This window comes from Tasmannia lanceolata, unplaced genomic scaffold, assembly GCF_043159265.1.
Source record: "Tasmannia lanceolata isolate RefF3 unplaced genomic scaffold, GAP_Taslan_0.1 ptg000026l, whole genome shotgun sequence".
Taxonomy (NCBI): Eukaryota; Viridiplantae; Streptophyta; class Magnoliopsida; order Canellales; family Winteraceae; genus Tasmannia; species Tasmannia lanceolata.
Window position 1 is genome coordinate 4,191,468 of NW_027518703.1, and position 18,714 is coordinate 4,210,181.

The following is an 18,714-nucleotide window of genomic DNA, read 5'->3' on the forward strand; positions in this document are numbered from 1 at the left end:
CTCAAGGGGTAACTGGTCAAATACAACAAAGTCCCCTAGGAAATTCCACTATTGAGTATGCAATGACATCCTTGTTAGTCGAACGATAGGTATGCTGAAAAGTGACTACTTGTCCCTCAATATGGTCGAGGAACTCTTACATCGGATCATTGAATCTCCATGAGAATTCCTTCCTACTTTTTCCTCGCCGGATCATGACCTTCAACGATTAAGAAATCAAGCCCGGTGTCATCAATAAAAAGGATTCCGGATTGGAATGCAAGAAGCTAGACGTCGGTCGAGTCCATGAATCCAAGAGAGCCAGAGAAAGCCCATCTGACAGTAGCATTGTGATCTCTAAGCATGCCACCCATTCTAGCTGGGCCAGGGTTCCCCACATTGGCTATGACATCCTTGTTAGTCGAACGATAGGTATGCTGAAAAGTGACCACTTGTCCCTCAATATGGTCGAGGAATTCTTCCATCGGATCGTTGAATCTCCATGAGAATTCCTTCTGACTTTTTCCTCGCCGGATCATGACCTTCAACGATTAAGAAATCAAGCTCGGTGTCATCAATAAAAAGGATTCCGGATTGGAGTGCAAGAAGCTCGACTTCGATCGTGTCCATGAATCCAAGCGAGCCAGAGAAAGCCCATCTGACCGTAGCATTGTGATCTCTAAGCATGCCACCCATTCTAGCTGGGCTAGGGTTCCCCACATTGGCTCCATCAAAGTTCAACTTAAGGACATGATTTAAAATTTCCACGGAAACCAACACGAAGGGACTAAAATATTTCTGTTTCTATTCCCACAGAAACGCATACCGAAACTGAAATGCATACCGAAACCAACCTCATAAATATATTAGTGGTATACTATATCAGTATGTGGTATATAATTATATTTATATAAATTGCATGAAAGGTGGTATACTCAACTCAAGTCAACTCAACTAAGCCTTTGTCCCAAACTAGTTGGGGTCAGCTAATGAATCCTTAGAAAATTTACATGAAGAAGGTGAAAGGATCTAACACAAATGTGGTATACGCATTATAAATAAATATTTATATGAATTATAATTGAAATGTGGTATGTAATGAATTATCAAACATGCGCGACAGCGCTCATCACTAGGTATACGATGTTGTTAAAATCATTATGGATGTATGTCTTGCTTATGTGATAGTTATTATGTGTATATTTGTGATTATTCTAGCATTTCCTAAAGTTTCATTTTAAAATTCAATCATTTGCAGATGTTCCCCTACATTTCTGTGATTTTATGGGGTTTCCACCGAAATTTCTGACCAAAACCAAAACGGTTTCGTTTCTGCCGCAACCAAAGCCGAAATTTTAAACCTTGCTTAAGAAATCCATGGAGGAGGGGACCATCAGGGAGTTGGGTGATTGAGCACAACCGAGCTGTCACGTTTCACATCCCAAATACCCTATAATCTTTAAACACAACAAGTGTTAGAAATATTGATAGTGTCTCCTTGTAAGGACCTCCTTTGTTGAAATGCTATTAATGGTTGATCTAACACTTGTTGTGTTAGACATATAAATCTTTCGAGTGTTAGAACCTAGAAGTCATAAGTGAAAATGAATATTAATAACTTAATATATAAATTTAACAATGGGCTCCATGTTTACCTCTACCTAGCATCAATAATGTGTTTTAGAAAACCAAGGTAGTTCTGATAGCTCACTAAAGTGTGGGTGGACCACCTTACTAGGCCACTATATTTGAGTTCCCTAGTAAAAGTTCCATTAAGTTTTATATGCTAATTACACTATGCATCATTTTTAGAGCTTGACAGGTGTAAAAACAGCACATTTAAGATGTCAGATTGTTATCATGGACAATGTATTAATCTTCAAGAAAGCACATATATCTTACCATTATATAGGTCGCATAGAGAAGTTATCAGTGCAAAAAGATTTCCATAGCCCACCATTTCCAGGTGACAAAAAAAAGCAGGTATTTTCTTGACTTACACAATTTTCTCTGACAACCATCCTCCAGCTGCCTCATGAAGATAAGAAGGAAGGTCCCAGTGGTATAAGGTCACATACGGTTGTATACCTGCAAATACAAGATATATAAGTAGGTATTCAATGCAGCTAACGATGAAGATCTAGCGTAAATGACAAGGCACCTTTTTCAAGAAGAGCATCAATGACATTATTGTAGTAGGTAATCCCTTCGTGGTTGATTTTGGTTCCCAACCCATCTGCAAGCACAAAAAAAGAAAGAAAAAAATAGCTAAGCCATATTGACCACAACGCAGTCAGTGGACACTATATGAAAAATTATTAGGAGCAAGATAGAAATGTAATAATGTACATACAAAAGAAGAGGATTGTATAGACATTCATGTCTCCGATGTGTAACCTGATTGCAATTAGCAATTAATCATATTTTACAATGCAAAGGCCCTCACCGTGCACCCTGTTATCTACTTTACATTGTACGGCTATTGGAATCACACTGACACACCACAAATGGGAGACCCAGCAGGAATCAGAATCTCTTTGGAAAAATGGAAATTTTAAGTACAAAATATGAAAGGGAAGTGATATTTACGCCCCTTTTGATCACCATGGACACCCAGCGCCAGTGTACGTGGCAATCAATCTCACTGGATTCTTCTGACGTCAAGTACATTAACCCCCCTTAGTCATTGATACACTGGCGCTGGGTGTCCCTAGTAATCAAAAGGGGCGTAAATATCACTTCCCAATATGAAAACAATTAAAAGAAAAAGGAAAAGGTGTGGAAATCACAGGCCCCTCCCCGTGTGGTGGCCTTCGCTTGGACTGTGGTAAAGAGAAGAATCAATATGTGTGACCACTTAAAGAGAAGGAAAATGCACCTAGCAAACCGGTGCCCTCTATGCAAGACATGTGAAGAAGCATCGGAGCCCTCACTGGTACATTGCCCCTTTGCATACCAGGTTTGGATGGACATAAACAGAACCTTCGGACTCTCATGGTTTTTCCAAAATTCCATAAAAAGCATTATGTTGGAATGGAATGAGAGACCCTTTGGTGATGCAGATGGGGCGGTTAGTTCCATTTGCAATGACTTGGCATCTATGGAAAGAAAGGAATAATCGCATATTCAAGGACAAAGAGCAAGGTTGTGGAAAGCTTGTGTTAGATATCAACGCTATACATTGGTGTAGGAGTGGCAAACACCCATTGCTCTATAGTGCTGAAAAAAAGGAAAAAAATAAGTGTTGCCGAAGTGGTCACCACCCGTCTGGTTGAACTTAGATGGAAGCTCAAAGGGAAACCCGGGGCGGGCAGGCATTGGAGGTCTGTTCTGGAATTCAAACGGCCTTGTAATCCTGTCCTTCTCAGGTCCTGTCGGGATCGATGATGCTAATTAAGCAGAGCCAAGAGCTTTACTATGGGGATTGAGATGGTTTGCGGAGCATGGATCATGACCGGTGGTTATTGAAAGTGATTCGGCAAACGCATTAGCTTGGGACAACAACAAAGCCCGTGGCAGCTAGCGGAAACCATCAACGAAATACAGATTGCACCCGTGCTCTAGCATAGGAGGGGATCGGCCAACAAAGAAGTGGACAATTTAGCCAAAGATGATACGGACAGAAAGGATTTGGAGGTCATTCCGCCAGAGGCTAACATTGTGATAAATACTCCATCTAGAATGCAACCTACGAGGATTGCATAAGGGCCTAGGGAGGGGACCATTGCAGATTAATGCCTGCTGTTTGTGCCGCAGATATTCTTTGCTGTAGCAAATCTTGATGTAACTGTATTCATATCTGCCACTATACTGTAGATGTTATGTGTTGGGGGTTCATTGTCTTTTTGTTCGAGTGGGGTGCTCTATCAGAACCTTCTTGGAGACTTATGAAGTTACTGTTACAATACTTCACCAGTGGGACGCCTTGTCCTCACGGTTGTAAAATGATTACAGCTATTAATAAAATAGTTATCTTTCAAAAAAAAATAAACTTTAAGTAAATTCTCAACAATTATTTGGTAATTCCACACAAAACTCATGTAGTTGCCAATTCCATGGTAAATTCTTCAGTCAAAATTTTATGAGGACGCAGTTCTGAATAATTCAAATATTATTTGGGGATGACACTTCAATTCAATGGGAAAAAATCAAAGGCATAAAGAATGTAAAATTAAATTAGATTTAGGATAAATAATAATGTAAGACAAATAAGATGGAACAAACAATATGCATGTGTGCACATATATATATATATATATATATATATATATATATATATATATATATATATATATATAGAGAGAGAGAGAGAGAGAGAGAGAGAGAGAGAGATGTTCCAGTATACACAAACTCATCAGATATGCGTGCATTTATTTACAATCCCTAATTGGTTATCTCATCAAAACAATAAATGTAAATAAAAACCTAGCTTGTTGTTCAATAAATCAACATTTTCTCAGTAGAAATTGGTTCAGCCGGATGGAAACAGGAGTCCGAGTAAAGAGATGGCTCTACTTACACTACGCCAACTTGGAGATGGAAAGGGGAGTCCAAGTCAAGAGCTAGTAGCTCTACTTACACTAGGCCAACTTGGCTATGCCAACCTAGATCCTACTTTGTTACGAGAGAGGCTTATTCTAACATACTTGAATCAAATTTCCCCATAGCTCAAGACTCTAACTCGGTACGTTGTCTGATTCAATTCCAGCAATGTCCAAAAGTCAAAATTAAGTGGCAGTCAATAAGTCGCAGATAAAAAAGAAAAATTTATGCATCTACATCATCAAATAAAATAACAATAACACTAAAGGTGTCATAAACGCTTAATATGGAAATCCATTTAAATGTAAGAGTATTGAACAAAATACCAGGGAAAATACGGGACCAAGATATGGAAAAACGATAAGCATCAAATCCCAATTTGGCAATAAGTTCCACATCTTCCTGGATTAAAAAGTTATCGAACTTCAGAATATTGTGACAAAAGTGAAGATAAGTCAGAAACAAATAATTGAGAGTCACTTAAGTATCAGTCATATCCCTCGTATAAATTAGAATGACTCAACCATCTTGAAAGGGTTTAGTATGTCTCAGAGAAGTTGATACACGTCTTCATTTATCATGTGTATTTTCCAAAAAAGATTAAAATGTGTCTCTTTCCTTCTTCATTCATTTTCCTTCTATAGAACTTTTTTTATTGGAAAACTTTCTCTGTGGAAAATGTTTACTATAATTTTTTCTGATAAGGTGAGGCCCATCATTTTACCCATGCATGGGAGGGGCCCACCATTTTACACCTCATGTTTTGATATGGTAGGGCCCACCGCCACCCAAATCCATGCGTAGGGTGGAGCCCACCAATTTACACTATGTTTAATAGGGTGGGTCCACCAACTGCACTCAAACACGTGCATCGGGTGGGGGCCACCATTTTACGTCATGTTTTGATGGACTGGGTCCCACGATCTCCACCTAGGGCCCACCAGTTTACACCATGTTTTGATGGGGTGGGGCGATTATTGTACACCTATGCATAGAATGGGCCAGGAATGTTTTATTTATTTATTTATATGTGTGTGTGTGTGTGTAGAGAGAGAGAGACACACACACACACACACATGATAAAAGAACGGGAATAATTAATGCACATACTGTGAAGTTTGCGTGTAACACAGGCATATTTCTCTTACAAAATTGAAATTGCTTGCCTTTTTTGTGTTTAAAATTGAAAATGAAACCGATGACCAATTTCTCTTTTGAGGTTGGGCCTATAACTCAATTGCTTGAGGCTTGCACCTCAACATTGAGGTCATAGTTTCAATCCCAGCTCACCTACAATGCACGACTGTCTGTACACAAATGAGCGTGCTATTGATTGTGACTAAATCGTGATGGGAATGGACGGTTGATTCATTCAACACAAGAAAAGCATGTATACATGAGAAACGCTTGATACCCTCGCATGTATATGCGAATTAAAAGAAACCTTTACAAAATGGAATCTTCACTCAAAAGGTATGGTCTCGACTCTCGTCATAGAAGATGGATTCGATAGCATTAGATGGCACTTTTTTCTTCCTTTTTTTATAATGCAGTAATAACTTTATCGACCCCCATCCCCACCCTAAGGCCTTGTTCGTTTGAGATTGTCCCAACCGATTGTGAGCCCCAAACAGATTATTGGACTCAAAATTAAATGTAATTTGAGTCCAATAATCGGTTTGAGGGTCTCAATTGGCTGTCATAATCTCAAACGAAGAGGGCCTAAGAAAGGACTGTCATGTTGCTGCAAAAGACTCAGTTGTCACAGCAAATATTCCTACAGTTGCATGGCCAGCAAGTCATCAGTAGACATCACCTAATGATTAACTCACTAACCTTGTAACGATGATATTGGTCAACTGCAATGTCTCCATTGCTTCCATCCATGATTTTTCCTGGTAGAATAAACAAAAAATATAATAAATTCAATAAACTTTGTAAGTAAAAGCCCACACTCGAGCATATAAGGAAAACAACATAATGATGGAAAGAAATTCAAAAAGGTAGTGGCACAGCATACCTTCTGTGTGTGAGAAAACATCCCAAATGCTGTCGCCCCTTCCGCCTGCATTTCTGCCACCTTCAACCTGAACGGGGGAAGCATGAATTGATGAAAATAAAATTGTAAAGGAACTTAAACAGATCTAATGAGACTTCTACACTAAAGAAATGAGACAGAGCTCAAACAAACCAAGTAAAAGGGTCCACATACTCTAACAGATAGGATGAAGGAAAAAAGGATGTATCGATCTAAGAATAAAAGAAAATGGATGCACTTATAGGTTGCAATGTAGATCCATGTGTAGAAAAGAAGAGCCTCAATGTAATTGAAGAGAAGGGGATTGTGCTCTAAAAGCATCTGAATAGCGTTCCAAGAAGAAGAGACACAAATCGCAATGTTCTCTTGCTGATTGTAATGAGGAAAAATACTCAAGGATAACAACAGAGCTTCAAATGAAGAAAAGAAAGCCCTTAGAGATCAAAATAAAATAAATTGTGAGAAGGCAAAGCCTACAAACTCTGATACAAAAAATATATGAAGAAACAATAATGCACAACTAATCGATATGAAGCAAATTTACTGAAGTATGTCCGTAACTGATGATGCTAAAGATGTATCTAAAGAGACAAAACGAATTGCGATATGTTCTTCGTTTTGTAAGCAATGAAACATTTAAAGTGAATTCACTTATCTTGATTCAAGTTGAGTGTTGTCACTCTCTCAAGATAAAATCAGTTCCTCTATATCGTGTTTTGGCACCAGTGTTGCATGGATTCAGATTCGCGTGTCGGGATCCAACAAGGATTCGAGGTATAGGATTCGGCAAACCCCCAAAAGTAGGATTCGGATTCGGTACTTTTAAATAAACTAAATTTTTCAAAATAAAAAAAAATTATATATATATATGTGTGTGTGTGTGTGTGTGTGTGTGTGTGTGTGTGTGTGTGTGTATATGTATGTATATGTATATCTATTCATGAAAATTTTGATCGTAGAAGGTTGGGGCGAGTTTTGTATTAAGAGAGTCGAAGGAGGAAGGGGGTCAATGTTCGAGGGTCGAGGTGCTAGGGTTTTTATTAAAAGAGTACAGGTTGTGCTTTCATATAAAAAATGTTAAAAAGAAAGCACGTTTAAAGGGAAAATATACATGATTCGCATTTTAAAATAGACAACGATGAATCGGTTTCGCCTGAAAAAAAGGATTCATGCGGGACACGGCTACGACAAGAATCTGGGTGTGTCCCACATGAATCCATGTCTGATTCGCATGTGGAGACGTGTCGACATGGATTCGGCATAGGGGGGCAAAGAATCCATGCAACATACCTTGGCACAGAAGGGATCTTAGCAATAACCATTAGGATGAAATCGACTGTCATCAACAATGTGTACACTTACATACAGCCCATTAACACAACGAACTCAACAATGTGTTGCCTACAAATAAGATAGTGAAGGCTTGAATATTTGGAAAGGATGACATGAGAAGATGTTCAGCTGTTTTCTGTATATTTGGAGAGGAGATAGCTTCCTCTAATATGCATGAAGTTGTAAGTCGACCACCCCCAATCAAAAGCAATCACGGTTTAAATGACCGAATAAAGCCACTAATCAATCCCATTAACTACGATTAAGCCTGTTGGTAAATAGTCCAAAAACGGCAACATTAAAACGTTGATATGCAGGGTTAAAAGTTTAAAACAATAAATTCGTGGGTACAAAATCATAATTACATGTGGGAAAGAAACACCAATACTACATGATAGTCCACGCAGAGGAACTAGACATCAAGAGTGTACCACAAAGGAAATTACTCGGTAAGGCAGTGGGCCATTGGCTGGCAAAGGCAGAGGAATGATTGTTTGTGACTGCAAGGGGGAAAACGAAGGAGGAAGGACCAAAGAAGGAAGTAAGGGTAGGGTAAGGGGAGAGGAGATTGGATCATTAGTGTTTTACTACATGAGTTTTTATACAACCCCCTAATTTTTTATTTTGAAAAATGACAAATTTCATTAATATTCAGAAAGCATTCGGGACCAGGAGTCCCATCCTGCAATACAAAATATTAAGATGAATTGGCACGGGCATACCCGAAGCAAATTTAAAAGTAGGAAAAATAAGTTACAAAAAACCAACTATTCCTTTCCTCTATTGTACTACTCATAATTCTTGAACTACACCTGATTCTAATCAGCACATAATCCTTTCGTCTATTCTTGACTAATAACAGTAAAAAGGACTCCCAGACCAAAGTACCTCGGCTAGCGAAAGACCATGGTCTCTCAAGCTATTGAGGAGCTAAATCTTTTCTCAACTCATCTAGGATCTGGAATTACCTAGCGCAGAGATTGACCCCTACAAAACATTCATTCTAGCAAATTACCTTACGCCCAACCTATAGGACTGAAACCGACATCGTAAATTCCACCACCCCCGTACTAAGTTCCCGGCTTCCTACGACCGTCCTCTTCCCAACCAGGCTCTATTAATTATATCAAACAGAAACTTCATGTCTAAAGAGTGTTCAACCAGAAATCGAGTAGAAAAATCCACAACTAACGAATTCTCCTTGCATAAGATCTTTGGGAAGCAATACAGGCTCCCTGGAGCAGTAAATCTTAGCAAATTCTCAAGATAAGTTCTTTTATTCTCATAATTCAGGTTCTGTTTCAGCCTCCTTGACTCTTTCTATTTTTTCTCCCGTGACTTTGGTTTGCATTGCAAGGAACATTTCTCTAGTCTTGCCTAGATCCTCCTGATAAGAGATCCCAAAAGCATCTCCCATTGCTAAGAAATCATTAAAACCCTCCAACTCTGGGTGCCCAGGTTCCTCGAGAGTCGGCGGTAACAAAACACCATTTCCTTTATCATTTCTGCTGGACTCATTTAAGCTGGCATTAATCGTCAACCATCTTTTGCCTCTGGGAAACCTCGCCCCCGATCCGGGTCAGCACCTAGGGCCTCGCGCCTATTTTCCAAACTTGAGATCACCAGTTGTTTCTCCTCCTCCTACAGACGCCTTCGGGTTCGCCTTTCCTTTTCTAAAATTTTGTTGAAAATGGGTAAATTACGAAGGGGCGTGTGAAGTTCTTCCTCGCTATTCAAGGAGGTCTGGGAAGCAGACAATCCGGAATTTCAACTAACTGCTGCCCTTTCTTTCATCCATTGTTTCTTAAGAGGAGAGAGTAACACCTCACCCGGCGTAGGCGATTCCTTCCTTGCTAGCTTTTCATTATATTTAAGGTTTTTTAGGAGATCCAAGTCTCCATCCACCAGGGTAATTGCACCCTTATCAACACTGCTTATGTCCTCAGATCGATCATTGCCAAACATACTTGAACAAGGCGAGTTTTGCAGGATTCGTAGGTAATGGTGATTTTAGGAATCACGATTTTTCTTTCTGACTTCCTTTTTTCGATACAAACACTTAATCTTTCCGTTAAGTACTGATAGCCCGCCACGGGTAGCCAAGATACAAGCATCCTTCCCGAGGCCTCTCCTGAATTTACCTTTACCCAAACGTGTACCCTTTGGATCGACACTCTTGCCTTCCTTAAGGAACATATTTTTTTAATTTTAAAGCCTTCAGCTCCTTTGCCGACTTTAGGCTAAAAGAGTCTACGACATCTTTTCTACCCGCCTTTCCTTTTGTGCCATGTGGAGCTGCCAATACAGGCGGGCAAGTGGGCAATTCATAATTTGAAATGGGGACCACCACCGGCTCCGATCCATGCCCAGAGGCCTATGCTACCTTTTCCGGCGGACAGACCGACGCCGGTGAGCCTTTATCGATGGGAATCTGATCGGATCCCTCAAAAAGGGGCAAATTGTCTTTACTACTGGATTCTCCCACCACCGACATTGCCAGAGAATTTATACTATCCTCAGACACGACCTTAACTCCCACCGAATAAATGGTAGAATCTACCCTTAAATTAATGGATTGTGGGATGGATTTCCACAAGGGGTATATAACCAGGGCAGAGGCAAAGGCCAAACAGTGAGTGTGATTCCCAAAAAGCTGGGTCTCGAGGACATGACCCAGATGTGAACTAAGAATCTCCACCGTGGTAGCAGACCATGCATGAAGTGGAATGTCATAAAACCGCAACCGAACTGTTCTAGCCCCCGTATTATAAGCTGGGAACCAGGGCTGGAGGGAAGAGAGATATCCCCCAAAAGCCTCACCTCCACTTAGAAGAATAGAGGTAGCCTGGATCTTAGAGTCGAAACAAAATAGGATCTCCACTGTGCTAATAGCGAAAGGTTTTTTCAACTCCGGAAGGCCCCAGAAATGTTTGGCCTAAGCCCAGACATCTTCTAAGAGCCAGTCAGATCCAAGAGATTATCTTAAACATACGTAACATGGAGGGTTTTTTCGCTTAAACATACTTAACATGGAGGGTTTTTTTGTATATATTCAGACCCCAATCAGATCCAAGAGAATCCGAACAGATTATCATGCAATATGGGTTCAATCTGACTAGATTTTAGACCATGCGATTATGATTCAATTGGAATCCAACAAATCCAATAAGCTTGTACATGTCCACTCTGAATATAATTGGATATTTAGAATCCGAAGGACTGCCTAAGCATGGTTTCGAATTTCAGTTTCGGAATGCGTTTCGGTACTCACCGAAATTTTAGCCGAAATTTCGAAATTTCGGACGAAATCCAATAAAATAATATTTTATCCCGTACAGATTTCAGTAATTTCAGCCGAAATTTCAGGAAAATATTAAATAATTAACTAACTTCGAGATTTTTGGGTGAAATCCCTAAAATTTTGGTCGAACTTTCGGGCTAAACAAAATTTCAGTCGATTGATTTCGGTTTTGATCTCCACCGAAATTTTGGATTTTGGTCAAAATTTAAAACCATGTGCCTAAGTACATTGACACCCCTACATGCAGCACCTCATTCAACTTGATGACCTTTTTTAGTGTGAGGCTTTAGCAAACACTATTCCTTACCTACTACAGTAGGATGTAAACAACCTTACCGTGAACAAAACAAATGTTCACCATCTGCTATAGGTTCGAGGGAGAAGGCACTCTATCGCAGAAAATGGCCGGTGGCCCCAGTTGCCACCCACTAGTCCTTAACGTTGTTGACGTGGTCCCTCTGAGATCATGAATGAGAGACATGAATCTTGAGCCAAGTTTGACTTGGCATATTTTCTTGGGATTTTCCTTTCTTCTCGTATGTTAACACTCCTACATGTGAAGACCTTGATTTACAAGCACAAAGCAATCACCCTTCTTTTTTCTTGAAGTTCTGACCATATTCCATCTTTTTCTTGAGGTTCTGACCAATGCTTTTAAATTTCAGCAATTTCGGCAAAATTTTTGATAAAATATTATTTTTTATTTCTTTAAATTTAGGTAATTTCGGCCCAAAAAACCGACATTTCAAGGGCTTCTACCGAATTTCGGCTGAAATTTCGGTTTCAGTGAGGACAAAATTTAAAACTTTGGTTCTGACCATATTTCTTGAAGTGTCCATCGCATTTCTAACAAGAATTGAGATTGAGTTCAGGTTTCCTTCTAGAGTCAAATTCATATGCATTCCCAACTCAGAGGAATGAGATCTATCTTGAGAGCAGATGTCCTCCTCTATTTCAATGTGGATGAAGTATTGACCTCTAACATCCTATCAATGTAGTTGTGCAACAAAACGTTTTTGTACTCCTTCCAAGACGGAGGGAAATTTTCTATGATGGCTGCCAATTGAAATTATTCGTATATATCTATTCCCTTGGGCAAAATTTCATCAACAATCAGTTGAAGTGCATTAAATTGATTCATCAATAGTTTGTCTTCAATAATTTTAAAATTGAAATGCTTTTTAATGCATGTTTCTTAAACCGAGCGGCCTCAGCAACATATTTTTTCTCTAAGGCTTTCCATAGTTCCTCTGGGTTTTGAATCTTCTCATTCCGTAGTACACGCCATACGTTTGTCGTCAGATGTGTTCAGGACGTGAATTCTACATTGGCCCTAGAAAGTTCATGCTCATTTTCATTAACATTTGGATCTTTCGAAAATAATCAAGTCCTAAAGCGTCTAGGAAAAACAGCAGTTTTGGTTGCTAAATTTGAAGTTTTTGCCATCAAATTTTTTGAAGTCTCGAGTTATTTGCATGGCTCGACATTTTTGAACAACAACAAAATTGACGATTGACTTTGCCTTAAGATTGTGAACTTTAGTGTATGTAATAGAAAATACAAAGATCTCATATATGAATAATCCACAAAGAAATAGTAATACACTAAAGCCCAGTTTGTTTTAGATTATGACAACCAATTTTGGAGTCCCCAACCGATTATTAGACTCAAATTTAATGCAATTTTCTGTCCAATAATCGGTTGGGGACTCCACAATCGGTTGTCATAATCTAAAACAAACAGGGCCTAAGAATCAATATGCAGCAGATCAATTAGAATATCCATAACACTGATGATGCTTAAGATATTTTGAATGGGCTGACAAAAAGACAGATGTTCTTTGTAATGTGAGAATAAAAAAATTAAGTTGTTTCTAGTGGAATGTTTGACACTCTTATGCCCTGCTCGTTTGAGATTAATGCAACCATTCGTAGGCCCCAAACCTATTATTGGGCTCAAAATTACGTTTAATTTTGAGCCCAATAATAGGTTTGGGGCCTACAATCAGTTGTCATAATCATAAACGAACAGGGCATTGGGCTCAAAATTACGTTTAATTTTGAGCCCAATAATAGGTTTGGGCCTACAATCGGTTGTCATAATCTCAAACGAACAGGGTGGCATGCTTCATTTCTCAATGATTTTCTGTGTATATGTAGACAAGATAATTCCCTCTAGTATGATGAAACTTCAAAGTTCAAATGCATGAGATAAAAAACACGATAATCAAAGCCTTTGCAGATCAGATATGGAAATCAAAACCCAATCGGAAGGAAAAAAAAATTTCCCCAAAGAGGAGGAAATAAAGGGAGTAAAAAATTAGAGGGGTAAGTAATTTCGTGGTGTTGGGGAGCGAAATGGGAAGAAAGAGGGGGAAATAAAAGAGAGATTTGATTTTGATTTTACCTGGTAAGCAGAAGTAGCGACACCGAAGACGAAATTTGGAGGAAAATCGCTTCTAGAAACATCTCGAGTGGGGATTTCTCCGTCTCCGTTTTTCTTCTCCATTGTTTGGGACTGAATACGATTGGTTGACGGGAAGTGGTGTGATTTATAAAGTTGTTCAATTTCATTTGGGCAGTGATAAATTCGCACCCCAGTAGGATAATTCGCACCCCTTTAAAAGCGTTACGTCTGCCACATAAGGTGCGAATTGTGTGGAATGTAGAGGGGGGGTTGGAGTGAGAGAACGTTTTTTATCTTTTTGCGCCCACATAAGGTGCGAATTTATCATCGCCCTTTCACTTTATGTATTTATTTTTCAAAGGAATCGAATTGTTTGGACTGTAGAGGAGTGGTTGGAGTGAGAGAACGTTTTTTGTCTTTTTGCGCCCAAATTTGTTGCCTTTTAGCATTCCTGGCCAATGTTTAGAACGGTGGACCCCACCCTATGAATGGTTGAGGAATGAGAAAGAGAGAATTCGCATTCTTTTCTTCCCCGGACAAGCCCTTTATACTAAGGGTTGTTCATTCGGTTTAAACGGAACTGATGGCGTCTGAATCCGGGTCTGCGATCGCGCGGTCGGTATAGAGCCTCCGCGGGGTCTGCAATCACAAACAAAGGGGGTCAGGGGGTCCGGGGTGGGTCCCGAACGACCACTTCGACACCCAAGTCAGATCCTTCGACCAATCAATATAAAGAACAGCGAGAGGGGAAGGGAGTTTCGATCAGGGTTACCAGGGGGCAGCGCGCGGGCTCTTTTCTGAGTGTGTGAGTGAATTGGTCGGAGGGGACTAGCAGGGAGAATAGGATCGAGCTCCTAGCCTCCTCTATTGTTGCCTCGCCTCTTTTTTCGGTGTGGCGGAGTGGGGAATCGGTTCCTTCGTGTTGCGGAGTAGGGAATCGGTTCCCTCCTCCTTTTCTCTTTTTTCTTTCTTCTTTCCTCTTTTTCGCCCCCCCCCCCCCCCATTGTGGGGCTAACCTCCCTCTCCTTTTAAAGGGAGGTGTGCGGCTCTTTTCATCATTATGGAGGGAAAACCTTCCTTTGCAGGATTGGGCCGTCCCCTGTCTTGCCGGCGCACGTGGCCATTTCCTTCCATAATTTGTGATGATGAGGCTGGGCGGCGGGAGGGCAACACGTGTCATGAATGTGTGGTCTTAGCCGTTTTCTAATGCCATTCTTCATGATGGTTGGGCTCTGCTCGTGCATGGATGACACGTGGCGATATCTGGGAGCGTAGCCGTATTTGTGCCCCATCATAACTCCCCCTTACTCCTTTGGTCCATTGAATGGGCCAAGGGAGTAACGTTTTGTTTGAGCGAAGTCATGATGAGGATATTTACGAGGGCTCCGGGGTACAAAGAGACGTGCCGTTTTATCCGGCGGCTGTCCTCGGGAAGCGGCAGCGTCGTTAGGGAGGTTGCGTTGTCTCGAGGCACCAGGATTTCTTTCCCGAGTTTTTAAAAGAAGGGAATTATCCTGGTGCCTTTTTTTGTGGCTCTGCATCGTTCTTCTTCTCTCCTTCTCAGTAGGGGTTCTTTTCGTATCTTTTTTAGCCACATGTCTGGTTCTTCTTCACGAGTTAGGGGCAAGGCCCGTTTCCTCGAGGAGTCGTCGAGTGACCCTGACTTGTCCTCCGATCCGGGGGAGGATCTCGTGGGTTGTCGGAAGAAGGCTAGGAGGGGCCCCGGTCCTTCCTCGGGCTTCCCCCGCCCCCTTCGCCTTTCCTCCTTGCCTAAGGAGGACAGATTGTCTCGGTCTCGCGTCGCCAGGGAGTGGTTGTTTTTCTCTCGAGTCTATCATCAGGGAACGGAGCTGCACGGCCGTGTTTCGAAGATGGGTAAGGAGATCGAGGACTTGAAGCGGGAGAACGAGGTTTTACAGAAAAAGGTTCACCTTCTCAACGAGCAGCTGTTGGAATATGAGGTGGACCCCCTACTGGAGACCTCTTGGGAGGAGGAGGGGAACCCTTCAGGAGAGGAGTCGTTCTCCGATTAAGCTTTGGATTTCCTTGTTTTTCTGCGTGCCTATCCCTTTCTTTGTCGGGGATTTCTGAGGCCTACGTGCCCTGTGCTGTGTTTTCTTGTTTCCCTTTCTTTTTTGTAGGCCTGTGGGTCAGGAGGATGTGAATGGATGATCTTTATGAATTGGTGCCGTGTCCTTTTATGCTGTTTTTTTTTCCTTTTTTTGCATTTGTTTGATAGGGATTATCTCTGTTGTAAGGAATTGCGACGTTCTGACGGAGCTTGCGAGGGGTTCCGAGCCTTTCTCTGGCGCTTTTAATCTCGTTTGCTCATTGTGCTTGCGTACCGTGGCCTTCGCATCTGGGCTCCGAGCCTCTTCCTTTTCTCCTTTTTTTGTGTAGGTCTGCGCTCCGGGCCCCGAACCTGCGTGGGGTCGGGATAGCGGTGCCTGTCGACCTCGTATGGTCTTGTCGTTTCCCCTCCCTTTCTTTATGGAGTTTAAGCTTTATATAGGTGTGGGGGGCGATACGCGGCGTGTTCTGGGAATAGCGCCGCCTTTATATCTCTTCATGATACTACTTTTAGTTCATTGATTGGTCCCGGGGAGCGGGCTTGCTTGCCTGGCCAGAGAACATTGCGTCTAAGGCATTTATGGGAGCTTTGGGGTTCGAGAGGACGTGCTGTCTCGTTCGGCGGTTCCTTCCCAAGGAGTTGCCATTCAGTGGCGCCGCTAGATCATTCAATAGGAAACGAACACGCGGACGACTACCGCTTCGTTTTCCTACCCCAGGGTTCCCCATAGGGTTTTATAAGGGGTGAGCTCTCCTGCAGATTGTCTTTGTCCTCCGTTTTTTTTTGCTTTCTTCCGGCCTTTCTTTGCCAGAGATGTCGTCGTCTTTCCAGGGTCTATCCATCAGTGGTGGGGGGAGAGTCGCTACCGAGGGGAGTCCTCCCAGCAGTCCCGAGGGTAACCCCGACGGGTTGGGGCCCCTGCAGACGTTTCCTGAGAGGAGCCCGCCTCCAGGGTTTTCCCTGCGTTCTCCCCTTCTTCCGTTTCACGAGGGGGAGTCCCATGAAGCTTTTGTGCGTCGCCACCGGTCTTTTTTCTCCCATGTCTATCGTAGGGAGATGGCGGTTTGCAGTCGGATGATTGACATGGAGCGGGAGATTGCGGCCTTGCGGGCAGAGAATGATCTGTTGAGGAATCGGGTGCGCTGGTTAAATGACCAGGCCCGATTCGCTGAGAATCGCCGTTGGGGGAGCTCTTCGGAGGGGGAGCAGAGTGATAGGGAGCTCTCTGATGCGGAGAACTCTTTTAGCGGCCAATCGCTCTGAGCAGGAGGTGGCGGGAGGAGTAGGGTTTCGGAGGGAGCTTCTTCTTCTTCTTTTTGTTAGGGGCCTTGGGAGTCCAGGCCTGCGTGCCTTATGTCTTATTCCCCCCCTCTCTTGTAGGCCCGTGGGCCAGAAGGAAGTAGTTTAAGAATGGCTCTCTTTGTTTTTGTTTCCTTTGTCCGTTTGTTACAACTTATATCTTGTGTTTGCCTTCTTCTTGCGTGTTTGCTTTCCCGCGCGACTCGAGCCCTTTTCGCTGTGTTTGGTATTTTCGCCCGGTGGTACTTTGTGTCGGGTTTTCATCATTGAACGTGGTTTCTTTTTGCCATCTTGTGGAGATGTATGCCGGACCCTTATGACGGGTTCCGAGCCTCTTGCCATCGAACGCGGTTTTTTCCATCTTGTGGAGATGTATGCCAGACCCTTCTGACGGGTTCCGAGCCTCTTGCCATCGATCGCGGTTTTTTCCATCTTGTGGAGATGTATGCTGGACCCTTGTGACGGGTTCCGAGCCTTTTGCCATCGAACGCGTTTTTTTTTCTTATGGAGATGTATGCCGGACTCTTGTGACGGGATCCGAGCCCTTTCCTTATGAACGTGGTTTTTTTCATCTTGTGGAGATGTATGCCGGACCCTTGTGACGGGTTCCGAGCCTTTTGCCATCGAAATCGGTTTTTTCATCTTGTGGAGATGTATGTCGGACCCTTGTGACGGGTTCCGAGCCTTTTGCCATCGAAATCGGTTTTTTTCCATCTTGTGGAGATGTATGCCGGACCCTTGTGACGGGATCCGAGCCCTTTTTCCATCGAACATGGCGAGGGTTTATGGATGGCTTGCTGGGGAAGTTACTTCATGGGTAGGGGTAGAGACGTCCTTTCCGTATGGCGCTTCGACTTATGGCGGTTCCCTTGGGTTTCCCAATTGACACCACGTGTTCGTGTCCCATCGGATTTAGAAAGGGCGGGAGTTGAAGTGACGCATGTCTAAACCCTAGCCCTTTTAAAGCCTTTTTGGGGATTTCATTCTTTACTTTATTGCTTCGTCTTCCTCGGGTGAACGGGTTTTCCTCCGCGGCGGTTTTTTTTCACGCGTTGCTTATTTACCAAACTTCTTCCGGTCAGTTCCGTATCTTTTATTTCATCCGCGATTTGATAGTTTACGATGTCTGTTGCGACTGTACCTCAGAGCCCTTCTTCTGAGTCGGTGGAGGTGGAGGTGGTGGAGAGGGCTCTGCCAAGAAAAAGGAGGCGGTTATCTTTAGAGGGTGGGGGCGTCGTCTCTGAGGATGTACAGCAGCCCACGGAGTTGAGAGATAGCTCCGGGGCCTCTGGGTCATCGGTGGGGGCCGCTCCCTCGGAATCTCTGGCTCGAGTTTTTTCTGCTTGTGAGGCGGAGGCTGGGGATATTCGGTCTGGTGCCGTTATTTGCCCCGGCCGGGTGGCGTGTTTCAGGAACACTTTGGGAGAAGGGGCGGCGGAGAAAATTAGGAGGGAGTTCCTCATTCCCGATGATTATGGGATTAGGGTTCCTTCCTTTGTAGAGAGTGTTTGTGGGGGTACCACTAAGGAAGAGGTAGCTTTCTACGTAGAGGCTTTTCGGGCGGGGGTTAGGTTCCCGCTCTTGGGCATTATAGTAGAGGCCCTTGAGTTTTACCGGGTGGCTCCCTCCCAACTGGCGCCTAATAGTTGGTGTACTCTCTTGGCCTTTGTGGCTAAGGCGGGCCTTCACAGGGTTCAACCTACCCTTCCGCTGCTCCGGGCCTGTGTTGCCCTTAGCCCGTTGGTG

General features: G+C 42.7%; 1 protein-coding gene across 1 annotated transcript in view; it reads right to left on the minus strand.

The window, feature by feature from the left end:
- BGLU42 (beta glucosidase 42) overlaps positions 1-13,754 on the minus strand; it is a 52,880-nt gene extending 39,126 nt beyond the window's left edge. Inside the window, exons 1-6 of the mRNA XM_077369059.1 lie at positions 13,599-13,754; positions 6,542-6,608; positions 6,358-6,416; positions 4,848-4,923; positions 2,141-2,215; positions 1,980-2,067 (exon numbers count right to left, since the gene is read on the minus strand). Of these exons, the coding sequence (XP_077225174.1) occupies positions 1,980-2,067; positions 2,141-2,215; positions 4,848-4,923; positions 6,358-6,416; positions 6,542-6,608; positions 13,599-13,700 (467 nt within the window). The 5' untranslated portion in view covers positions 13,701-13,754. The remainder of the gene's footprint in view (positions 1-1,979; positions 2,068-2,140; positions 2,216-4,847; positions 4,924-6,357; positions 6,417-6,541; positions 6,609-13,598) is intronic.
- Positions 13,755-18,714: the final 4,960 nt, after the last annotated feature.